The sequence below is a fragment of the Labrus bergylta genome, chromosome 5 (assembly GCF_963930695.1).
Source record: "Labrus bergylta chromosome 5, fLabBer1.1, whole genome shotgun sequence".
Lineage (NCBI taxonomy): Eukaryota > Metazoa > Chordata > Actinopteri > Labriformes > Labridae > Labrus > Labrus bergylta.
In genome coordinates this window covers 33,162,449-33,174,877 of record NC_089199.1, presented here as the reverse complement: position 1 = coordinate 33,174,877, position 12,429 = coordinate 33,162,449, and the positions used below count along the sequence as shown (strand labels likewise).

General features: G+C 43.0%; 1 protein-coding gene across 1 annotated transcript; it reads right to left on the bottom strand.

Annotated features, from left to right (window-relative positions):
• Positions 1–8,683: 8,683 nt before the first annotated feature.
• Positions 8,684–11,652, bottom strand: LOC136179291 (odorant receptor 131-2-like). Its single transcript, XM_065955389.1, has 2 exons — positions 11,503–11,652; positions 8,684–9,475 (listed from the first exon to the last, which is right to left on the bottom strand). The coding sequence occupies exons 1-2, from the start codon at positions 11,650–11,652 to the stop codon at positions 8,684–8,686; spliced, it is 942 nt and encodes a 313-aa protein (XP_065811461.1).
• Positions 11,653–12,429: the final 777 nt, after the last annotated feature.

The following is a 12,429-nucleotide window of genomic DNA, read 5'->3' as shown; positions in this document are numbered from 1 at the left end:
ATTCTATTTGGATTTAAAGGTGGGCTCTGAATAGACACGACTCAAGACTCAATCTTCCAACACTCCTTGCCACCAGCAGTCTTACTCTGAGATGTGTTCAATTGAACTCGGCCGGCTGGTCCTGCGTTTCAGTCTCTGGCAAGCGGTTCTTTTCAGGCCCAGAGAGGTCCACGGGCCAGATTAGATGCCTTGACACCTTGGTCGAAGTGTGCAGCTGGGATAGAGATTGTATGTCGGTTCAGCCTTCATCTCAGAAGCTCCAAGAGGATCCAACAGGAAAGAAATTATTAAAGAGTCTTTTGATACGTCGATTTCCAATTCAGAGTAACCGGATGGCCATCTTGATGAATCCAAATTAAGGAATTGGCATTCAAAATTGAAGAGCAAAGACTTTGGAGAAGAAAGTTCAAAAACCTTGCTTCAGCCAGAAAGAATTGATGTTCTAAAAATTGTGCGTGAAAAAGAAAGTTCGGCAGAGAGTCGTCTCTACGGCACAAACTTAAAAGAAGTGATTTGGACCGAAGTCCGAAGAGAAGCGAGCAAGAGCTGAAGCTCTAAACTTCAAGAAACCAAAACTAAAAAGAACCCAAGATCTGAGCTGAGTGTGAACTCTTATCACCTGGATGGGAGGAGGGGGGTCTGCAGGCAAAGAGGGGTGCCGCCCACGGGTGACTCCCATTCTGACCGGAGGACAATTGTTTAAACTAAACCGAGTTTACTCAATAAGATTAAGAATAAGAATCTAAACATATATACGTCACCATACATTCATTTCGATATTATTTCTATCAGATCCACGTTGATGTAGGTTCACGTCATATATTTAGACAAACATTTCTATCAGATTCATGTTGAGATGGAAATCACACCATCTGGGAACATCCTCAGTTAATCCCAGCCTGTAGGTGAACAAAAACATGTTATACAGTCAGCATTCTTAATAAGACATATTAATAAAGTAGTAAAGTTGCTGTCTTTAAATAACACCTTCTATAGCTAATATCAAAGAGTATGCTTTATAACACGTCTAAATGTATAATTATGAAGATTACGTATTCATGGATATTCTAACACTAGATGGCAATAGCGCTCCACGTCAAATTCCTATTAAAACTATACTATAACTCTTATTACTGTTCTGAAGATCAGATTTTGAGTTTAAAAAGATGATTATAATACATTCAATGTGACAATTACAAATATCTAGATGAAGAAAGACATAAATGTTCATTTGATGCAGAATTGAACGCTGTGGTTTAATTCAGCTCTTCAGCAGTCCTTCAACAGATGGTCAATTTTACGACTTTGCAGAGACTGGTTTCGGTCACAGTTCATGTCTTTGGGGTTAATTCGTAGATAGCAGAGTGTTCTGTTTCCGCTTGGTTGTTTATTCCAGGTGTTGTAAAAGTTCAAAACATCCTGTCTGAGAGGGATACTTAAATCATTGATCAGTTCCTTTGTTCCTTGGTAAAAGTAATCAACATGTTAATCCACAGTCCTGAGTCCTGCAGGAAGAGAGTTGTAAACGTGGCTGCCGATAACGGCTACACAATAAATCAACAAATCATAAGTGTTAAGCAGAGAGATGTACACACACAGTCATCAATGATCCTTTATCCTGGTTTTAAATCTTCAGTGCAAACTAAAAGCTTGATTTGTTATTCTAATGTTAGTCAATACATTTGAAGAGTGTATGTCTGCAGCCCTGGATGCTCTCGCCTGGTGGCCTGAAGCCGTGCCCGCTGAGCTTCTAATTTTCAAAATAAAGCTCTGGAAATCATGCAATTGAATTGTCACCTGATACAAACATACTAGGTGCTTATGCATATACATTCAAGAGTAAATAAAAAATAAGCAATTTCCAATTCTTTTGTGCTGTATATGCACTCTAATTGTTGTGTTTCTGGGGTTAGCGTATATTATTATTATAGACGATATTAGCATTTGTAACTGCGTTAGCATTTAATGTGTTTTTCAACGAATTTAAGCTAGCTAGCGAGTTTTATGGTTTACCCACTTTCGTACATTCAAGACTAAATACATTTTTTTTGCCATTCTTGTGTTCTGTATATGCACTCACACATGCCCTTGTCTTCTTTTGGTGCGGTGGTAATGTTTGAATTAATGCACGAGTTTGGAAACTGCTTCTTGACCCAACGCACTTGCCGTTGTATATTTCGGGAGGAGCGGGTGCCACATCACATGAGACAAGAAAGCGCCAGGTCTGCAGCCATACCCGTCTCGGCGACGTTAAGGACAAACTCTCCTTAGCCTCAGCTTTGGACCCCCTCTTCAAGGCCCTCCCCTTTTCTGTCTGATGAAGGTCATGAGGATACGATTACTCGACTAATCACTGAGGCATCGAGAACTAATGAAAACTAGGCAAGCCCATATACATAAAATTAAATGAAGATATTGACTCTCTGTGCACACAAATAGGATATGTTAGTTGTGTTTTTCTTACAGTACGGTTCCACTGGTTCTGACAACGGATAGCTTCTCAACGCTTTCTATTCATTTCCTTTGGAGAGCCGGAGAGGCAGTCCAGAGCTCTATTCCCTCCATATGAGTCCAGGGACCGCCCAGACTAGCCGCACGTTTATCCAATCAGGTGCATTCATTGAGGCTATGTCACCTATTGCGTAACCTACAGAGAAAAACTTGGCTATCAAGAAGAGGTCCAGGAGAACATCGGAACAAGCCAACCCTGAAGCATTGGTTGTCAACAGTCTACGGCTCCGTTACTTTTTACTGCATGTTTTCTATTTGAGATCGTTTATTTCCAGATCAGACACGAAGTGAGAAGGATGTGGGTACAAGACACGATCTGTAGGTGGCAAATACTACGGGGAATATCAAACATTTGGAACTGACAACTTGGGTACATGGAGCTGCGGTAGAAAAAAGGCGGAACGCTTGGAAAAAGGGTTGTAGTGCCTGAAGAGTCAGAATCCTCTTTCTACACACCTCCATTCATTGCTTCCTCCGTCATCCACCCACATTCATCTCACACGCCAATGAAAAACAGCCACAGTGCCGCAAAGTCTGAATCCGTCCTCCAGGAAGGGCATTTGTACAGGTGCAAGTCACCAGTGATCGAGGCAGAGAGTCATTTAAAGAAAGTCAGTGAAGGAGAAGTGTTACCTCGGCATAGAGCGTGTTTGAAAGTCCATGTTATATCCATTTTGTGTGACATCTTCGTCGCTGGAGGTCCGTTGCTGTCAGGCCGATTACCTGTTGGATTTGTTTATTTCCCTGTTCCTGGCGGATCAGCTGTTCCCTGGAGTCAGGAGATGCTGGTCGCAATGGATCAAAGCCAACTGACTTAACCTACTGACTGACTTAAAAAACTTGTGGCTTTTGTTTCTTTGTGTTTTGATTTTCGCACCACGAAGAGAGACGCTGGTTTTCTTTTGAGTTTGTTTCCTTATTTGTTTTCGAGGCCCGTGGTAAAGTCCAGAGCAGAGTTTTTGTTTTGTACTTGAACATTGAACTGACATGGACTGAACTGTGGGTTGTGGGTGTACCGGAGTGAACTTTTTCGGCACAGGAGTGAACATGCACACACAGTACGCACATTCATTTTGTTTGCAGTGTGGTTGATACCTGTGAAAATATATATTATTGAAATCACATTGCTGTTTTGTTTGATTGTTTTGTGGCTCTTGCTTATGTCCTATTTTGTGCAGGTTGACTATTTTTTGTTAGCATTTAATTTTTATTTGTCAGACTTGACTCTGACAGGCACCCCAAAATTAAAACTTTGTCAAACCCGCTACAAAAAGTGGCACCCCAGATATCTGGATTCACTAAACCCTGGATTTGTGGAAAAAAAATTGCCACACTCTTCTAATTAACCTTCTCAGGAATGGATTTCTTTTCCCCAACACCTGTTGAAATGGCCTCATCAAAGCAAGGCTGCAGTCAAACTCAGCCATTTGCAGAAAAAAAAGGACCACACAGTCCTTATTAGATATGGATAAATGTGTGACATTGAACCCTGATCTATCTCAGCCTCTCATTCCATTGGCAGTTCCATCTCAGGAGGAAGTTGGGAATCAGGCTGGTTGTTCATCTTTATGGAAGACTGAATTAATGGAGGAACCAGTTGACACTGATGAAACAATTAAAGCAACTTTGAGGAGCTTGAAAAAACAGTTACAACTTTATTTAGAAATGTCACAACAACATATGAACAACACTTTCAGCACTTACATGAAACTCTAGACAAACAATCAACCATTCTAATTAATCAGTTTGCAGCACATCTTAACTGGCGCTTAGCACACCACCATATAGAGATTTTAAAGGACATCAAAGAGTTCATGAGCCCAGTCGCACAATCAGTTGATCACCTGCAGGATGATGTGTGGAAATTGTCGCAAAGCATGGATTCCATGTCCCAGGAATTGGGTACAATGAAGCAAACACTGAATGTATCTACACTTGCAAAAGTCCCTGTTCAAGCAGCACCCAAAAATGTTCAGTTGGAGGAGGCTCAGAGTCAGCGCCTCCAGCCTACTGTACTAACTGATAAGGAAGGTGTGCTTCAGTCTCCTCCTTCTTTTCTGCAGAAGCTCCATCAGCCACTGCACAGGTTTCCGTAGGTGAACCTGCGGAAGGATCATTACCGGTTTGAGATCCCCGCACCCGAGGCCGCGTGGCCCCTCGGTGCTGGCGGCGGATATGTCAGAAAAACACATTTGTCTACAGTGGTACACAGACCACTTTGGAAGACTCGGACTTGATGCTGAGGGCAGTTCAGGAGTCTCACTTGGAGGAGCATATTAAACCCCAGTTACATAACCTGTTACTTAACAATGTTGATGTGTGTACAACCAAAGTGGGATGCACTGAGATATTGAAACATCAAATCTTTCTCACCAATCCTGTACCCATTCGACAGAAACCCTGTCGAGTCTCCCCTCCTAAACACAAGGTGATGAAGGAACTCATCGAGGACATGCTAAAAGAGGACGTAATTGAACCTTCTTGTTCTGCTTGGGCCTCGCCTGTGGTTCTGATACCCAAAAAGATAGGGAACCCAAGGTTTTGTGTCGATTACCGAAAAGTGAACGATAACACAGTCACTGATGCTTATCCCATTCCCACAATCCAGGAGATATCGGATAGTCTCTCAGGTGCTGTTGTATTCTTATCACTAGATCTTACTAGTGGCTACTGGCAAGTGGAGATGGATCCAGAGGTGAGGGAAATCACTGCCTTCATATGCCCTCATGGACTGTTCCAATTTAAAGTTATGCCATTTGGTCTTAAGAATGCCCCTGCCACCTTCGAGAGGCTCATGGAGAGAGCATTGGGAGAGCTGAAGGGACTCATTTGTTTTGTCTACTTGAATGATATTATCATCTTCTCTTCGTCCTGGGAACAGCATTCCTATGATGTCCAAGCTGTCCTGGACAAACTCCGGAACGCGGGCCTCTCTGTGAACATGAAGAAAAGCAAACTGTTCAGAACCTCTTTGAAATTCCTGGGTCATCTTGTCTCTGCTACAGGAGTCCATGTTGACCCAGACAAGGTTGAGGATGTTCAGAACTTCCCTGCACCCACCAACCTGAAAGCCCTACAAAGGTTCTTGGGCATGGCTAGGTGGTATCACAGATTCGTCCCCAACTTTTCTCAGATTGCTGAACCACTCAATGCCTTAAAGAAAAAATGAGCAAAATTCAGCTGGTCACCTGCATGTCAAACAGCGTTTAATACCCTGAAACATCACCTGGTAAAACCACCTGTCCTTGACCATCCAAACTTCAATGCTCCCTTTATGGTGTACACCGATGCCAGTGAGATTGGACTTGGGGCTGTGCTTGTTCAGAAATCCAACTATGGAACCGAAGAAGTCCTTGCCTTTGCCTTGCCTAAACCCTGCAGAGAAAAAACTATGCTGCCACCGAGCTGGAATGTTTGGCAGTGGTGTGGGCAGTTGAGAAGTGGAGAACTTACCTTGAAGGCAGACTGTTTACCGTTGTGACTGATCATGCCCCTCTTCTGTGGGTGTTCAAAACCACCAAAACCAGCACACGACTCATCAGGTGGGCACTCCGGCTTCAAGAATTCACTTTCACTGTAGAATACAGAAAAGGAAGATACAACACTGTACCGGATGCCCTCTCCCGAGCCCCTTCAGAATCCATCCATACTTCCCTACCTGGAGGCACTGTGGCTGTTTTTCATTGGAGTGTGAGATGAATGTGGGTGGATGACGGAGGAAGCAATGAATGGAGGTGTGTAGAAAGAGGATTCTGACTCTGCAGGCGCTACACTCCTCCCCCCTTAGCAGAAGCCGACCAAAGGTAAGGCGCAGTAGTTGTCCTACACAGAAACACAGTCCAGGTGGTTGATTAATGTGAGTTTGAATTGTGACCGTAGTCATTGTCAGAGTCATAAGTATTGTCAGAATTTTAATTTTTCTACAGGTCTTTTCCTCCATCCTTTATTAGAAGTTGGACAGGAGGTGTCCGCGAACCCAAGGAAGTCCTCTTCATCCGACTCCTCATTCAAGATTTCAAGAATGCGTTTTTTCTCCTGCTCCTCTAGACCCTGAGCAGTCGGATAACAAGGTTTAAGACGGGCAACGTGGACAACTTTTAAGTCCTTGCCTGTCTCTTCGAGAACAACTTTATAATTCACAGGCCCAACTTGTTCCACTACCCGATATGGTCCTTGCCATTTTGGGGCTAATTTGGCGGAAACGATTTCTCTGCCTTGGAGAGAGGATGGGCTCTCAACCAGACTCTGTCCTTTTCCCGAAACTCAAGGTCACGTCTGTGTTTGTTGTAGTTTCTTTTCTGCCGTTGACGAGCAGAGTCCAGATTTTTAGAAACAAACGAACAAAGATCTTTTAGCCGTGTCATTTTTGTGTAGCAAGGGGTGTCTGGAGCAGTTTCATGAGGTTCAAACATTGCATCCAGAGGTCCTCTAAGGGAGCAACCAAGATTAAGCTCTGCAGGAGTAACGCCTGTTGACTCCTGGACTGCAGAGTTAATCGCAAACCGAAACTCAGACAGTGATTGTCCCCTACATAGGATGCTATCATTGATTTAAGAACACGGTTCAGTCTCTCTATAAGGTTGGTTTGGGGGTGGTAGGCTGAGGTTAACACATTCCAGGTTCTGCATACAGTTTGGAAAACTGATGAAACAAACTGTGTTCCACGGTCAGACAGGATGTAGTCAGGAATGCCCCACCTGGTCAAGATGTCTTTGACCATGACTTGAGAGATGGTTTCAGCCGTGGCATTTATGATTGGGAACAGTTCAACCCCACGGGAGAAATAATCAACGAAAACCAGGAGATAAACATTTTATTGAGAGCTTTTGGGGAAGGGACCCATTAAATCCATTCCAAGCATTTCCTATGGGCGGTGAGTTTGAGTTTGTTGGAGTTTTCCTGCAAGTTTTCTGTTTTCTGGTTTGTAGAGTTGACACGTTTGACAATTTTTTACATGTTCTCTGGCATCCAAGCTCAGCTTTGGCCAATAGACAAGATGTTGAAGTCTTCGGTAGGTTTTGTGCCTGCCAAGATGTCCAGAGAGAGGATCTTGGTGGAAGTAGTCCAGTAACTGTGTACGGAAGCTAGGAGGTATGTAGAGTTGGTAGATGGTTTTGTATGGGAGGGTGACGAGACGGTAGAGGAGATCATCCATGATGGTGTATGAAGGGTTTGAATTATTGACTTGTCCAGTTTCTACCACTTTTTGATAAAGAACCTGACATTCTGGGTCTTCCTGTTGTGCCTTCCACAAGGGCCTCAATTGAGATGGGAAGCACTTTTGATGGTTTTGGAGAGGCAGATGTGATGGTTGCACACACAGGAAGGGCATTTGTATAGGTGCAAGTCACCGGTGATCGAGGCAGAGAGTCATTGAAAGAAAGTCAGTGAAGGAGAAGTGTTACCTCGGCATAGAGCGTGTTTGAAAGTCCGTGTTATATCCATTTTGTGTGACATCTTCGTCGCTGGAGGTCCGTTGCTGTCAGGCCGATTACCTGTTGGATTTGTTTATTTCCCTGTTCCTGGCGGATCAGCTGTTCCCTGGAGTCAGGAGATGCCGGTCGCAATGGATCAAAGCCAACTGACTTAACCTACTGACTGACTTAAAAAACTTTGGTACCGTGAGTACCTGGTGTGTCTTTTGTTTCTTTGTGTTTTGATTGTCGCACCGCAAAGAGAGACGCTGGTTTTCTTTTGAGTTTGTTTCCTTATTTGTTTTCGAGGCCCGTGGTAAACCCGGAGCAGAGTTTTTGTTTTGTAATTGAACATTGAACTGAAATGGACTGAACTGTGGGTGTGTGAACTTTGCTTTACAAACACAGACTGTGAAACACGCACACACAGTGCACACATCATTTTGTTTACAGTGTGGATGATGTCCTATTTTGTGCAGGTTGACTATTTTTTGTTTGCATTTAATTTTTATTTGTCAAACTTGACTCTGACTGGCACCCCAAAATTAAAACCTTGTCAAACCCGCTACAGGGTTTTTTCTCTAGGCGGCCGGCTGCTGCAAACACTCTCTCTTCATGGAAAACAATTTAAAAAAGACTATGGTGCTCAGAAAAACACACTATGTGGACACGGGGCTTTAGTTCACCTCTGTATTTGAAAGTGTGTCGACCTTTAATATGAATAGCTGTCATTGTAAGAATGTTTTTGTGACCCCGCTCTAATGGAGGTTACGGATGGTTGAGGACCGCACTGTGACTTTACAACACAGATACCTTTTCAGGTACCTCCTGAAGGTGTTGTCTCGTACACCATAGATGAACGGAATAATGGATCTGGGCAGGATTTGTATAGTGATATAATAAGCGAACAGATGGTCTGTGTAGTCTCGAGGCAACCATTGCTTTATGATGGTTAATAATGGAGGGCCGACATACGTGGACATACACAGCAGCAGCTGGAACCCGTGCAGCAGGACGGTGTTTCTGGCTTTCTTAGCATCTTTGCTCGCTGCTTTAGCCGTGAACAGGATCTTAAAGTAAGTGAAGAAGATAGTGATCCAGATTACGACTAAAAACACTGAATACAGGGCGTTCCTCCTTTTTGTGTTAACTGGATTTGGAAAGACCGTTTGTCTGAGGCAGAAGACCCGGGAGCCGAAGAAGTCCAGCGGCTCGGTGGCCAAGGTCACAAAGAGATCAGGAAGAACCGACAACATGCTCGTAATCCAGATCAAACCGATCAGAATCAACGTTCTCCTGACGGTGCAGATCTGCACGTGGCGCAGCGGCATGCAGATAGCAATGTAGCACTCCACTGCCATGCAGGCCAGATTGAGAGGCGTGTTCTCAGTGGCAAAGAGAGCCGTTAGCATCAAGAAACAACAGACGGAGACGTTTATTCTGTGGATGGTGTAGCTGATGATGAACATGATAATAGTCAGCGTCACCTGGATCATGTCGTTGACCACCAGGTGAATGAAGAGGATGTACCGAGGGTTTCTGTAGAAGATCTGAGGGAGGGAAGCAAAATATATCTGTGAAGGTTTTCAGTCATTTAGGCCCTGACACACCAAGCCGACGGCAAAGAACTAGTGGTAAATGAAGGCTGCCTGTTGCGTTGCTTCACGTCGTATTATAGGTAGCCCTTGGTCTTTGAGTGGAAAATTAAAAGAAGAGGCGGAGGCGACAAATAAGGAGAAACCGCACTAATGGGTGAAGGCATGGATACTACAGCGGCATGCTCAAGGGGCTTTCCTGAATGGTAAATGGACCTTAGCTTTTATAGCGCTTTTCTAGTCTTCTGACTACTCATAGCACTTTTTACACTCCTGCTGCTTCTGTGGCGGTGTATGAATGTATTAGTTACTTCTGATGGATGATACTACTACCATAAGTGTGTGAATGGGTGTGACATGGAGCAACTGGGGGTTAAGTGTCTTGCCCAAGGACACAGCTGACATGTTGCCCAGCTGGGGATCGAACCCTTAACCTTCCAGTTGAGAGGTGATGACTCTACCAACTGAGCCACAGCTGCCCCTGAACCTGTGTTGAGAGCTGGAGAGAAATGAAACCTTCAAAACAGCAAATCAGAGAGATTCCTTTCACCGACCGTTGACGCCGATTCAACATTTCGAAATTGGCCAAAAAAAGGCAGACGGGTAGAGTTGGACACACCGCAAAAACTAGGGCGAGAACCGCTCACCAACTGTCCAAAGAGAGAAAATTCCTCTCATTTGAAACAGGCAATGGACACAGACGACTGTCGTTGTCTTTAGAAATGACTGTTTTGAGGAGACGGATAACCCCTGGAGTTGTTGTGGTACAAATCTAAACAGATCTGACATTAAAGGAAAATGAACACTGTGTCCAGAAGTGACCAGCCTGCTGTACAATGGCTGGACATTTTAGTTACAGTAAAAATCAAACAGATATTTCTCTAAATGGAGGTTCTTCATCTGTTGTTCATTAGAGGTGGGAAAGAAATCGATTCAGCATGGTATCGCAATATGTTGTGTGGCAATATTATATCGTCTCATGGCCAAGTATCGATATTTTTTTATCTTAATAGGAAATATGCTTTTTTTAAATTTTATTTGCTGAAGGGGTTGCACAATTCAATTGTAACGAGTTGCATTGTTAAGAGTTCATCTTAAAATTCCATGAGACTGAAGTACCAACAGTTCAGATTATGAGGTCCATGCAGCCTCACAGGGTTTAACTTTGATCATGTTGGTCAGTCTGAGGGCTCGACTCCCTCTGTGTAGAAATAAAAAGACTGAAGTGAACGGACTGAGAATTGTTTCTTATTTGACAAAACAGTTCAAAACAATACATTATAATATGCAGTTAAAAAAGCTTACTTGCAATATATAGAATTGTGACTCAAGTATGGAGATAATATCGTTTCACACCACTATTGTTCATGTTCAGCTCCAAAACCACATTTTGTTCCGTTTATTTCTTCATGTGCCGTCGTCTGTTTGGTAGATTTCTCTCTTCCTGCCTGAAGTTGAAGCACTATTCTCTTTTTTTCTCCACACTAAACAGACTGACATCCAGTGAACTGGGCTTCTTTCTGCAGGTCAATATGATAACAGATATTCCTCTGGAGTCTGTGAATACAGTCGCCTCCATTAATGAGATTCTTTTTTCAAATGATACCTGCTCAGTTTTCACAATGAAAACGTTTCATCTGACTGGATGAATGAATGGAATCGCCCAAATATAATGAGTAAAAATACATCAAGAGACAGCTGCCTGGATGATGATGATGATATTGATTTCATGTTACAAATCTAAAGTCAGAATCAGAATCAGAATTGGGGTTTATTGCCAAGTACAAACACAAACAAGGAATTTGACTTGGTGTATTGGTGCTAAACAATTAACAAGGAAATGAAGCAGAACTAGCAACAACTTAAATAATACAGTATAAGAAGATATTAAAATATATAAAATAGAATATAAAAATGTAAAATATAAAAAAATCAAAAAACACAAAAGACTTGTTCCTGCTATCATGACATGAAGGTCATACCTGGTGTTTGCTGAAGGTGTGGACAAGGCTGGCATTGATGTAGTTGATGGAGATCACCAGAAACACGACGATCACGTTCTTGGTGACGGCTTTAGAGAGGGAGTCTGGAAACCGAACGACCACGGTCATGTTGGCAGACGACACATTCATCTCTGAAGACAAAGAAATGTCCAAAAGAGAAACACAACAAATCAATCAATGATTATAGGAAACAAGAAAGTGGAGCACGATGTTCAAGTATTAGGAGCACTGACACTTTTTAAGAGAAAAAAAATGAATTCTGATATTTTATAATGTTTGTTCAGGAGAACAGAGGGACGTAGATTTATTATAGTATCCCACTAAAACGGGCCTACGAGCATTTGACCTCAAAGACCAACTTCCTGCCTGGTGTGTAAACCCTGATGAGAGAGACTGTATTTATAGAGCAACAGAGTTGACCAAAGTGCTTTACAACAAAATAGATAAAAGCATAAAAGAGAAAAAAGGAACCAGACAAGCTCTTATACTGGGTCTAAGAACGCCAAAGCATTCAGATAAACTGTTAGAGGTGATTTAAACACGGGCAACGTGGGTGCCAGCCTAACCTGGGGGAGCAACTGGTTCCACAACTGCAAAGGCCCGGTCTCCCCTTTGTTTCAGCCGAGCGTCATGTGCAACCAGAAGTGACCTTCTGTGATGACACCTTTGAGGCTTTCTTCTGAAGATAACACATTTTACTTTATTCTAAGCTGCTTGTTTGATTTGTGGCTGATGCACATCTCGACTTTCATCAGTGTGAAACATGTTGACGGACGTTTGTCCAACGCTCCTCAGTAACGATGAATGTTAGGTTCAAAGACCTCATCAGGTTTGTTTCTCTGTTGCCTGCTGATCCATATTAAAGCGCTCAGTGTTTAAGAGCTCCTGTTGATCTTTAATGTCTTC

Bases quoted from the DNA above. Each gene is read 5' to 3' on its own strand.
- LOC136179291 (XM_065955389.1), bottom strand. From the start codon at position 11,652: ATGAATGTGTCGTCTGCCAACATGACCGTGGTCGTTCGGTTTCCAGAC. The intron at 9,476-11,502 runs GTATGACCTTCA...TCCCTCCCTCAG, and splicing joins ACACCTTCAGCAAACACCAG to ATCTTCTACAGAAACCCTCG.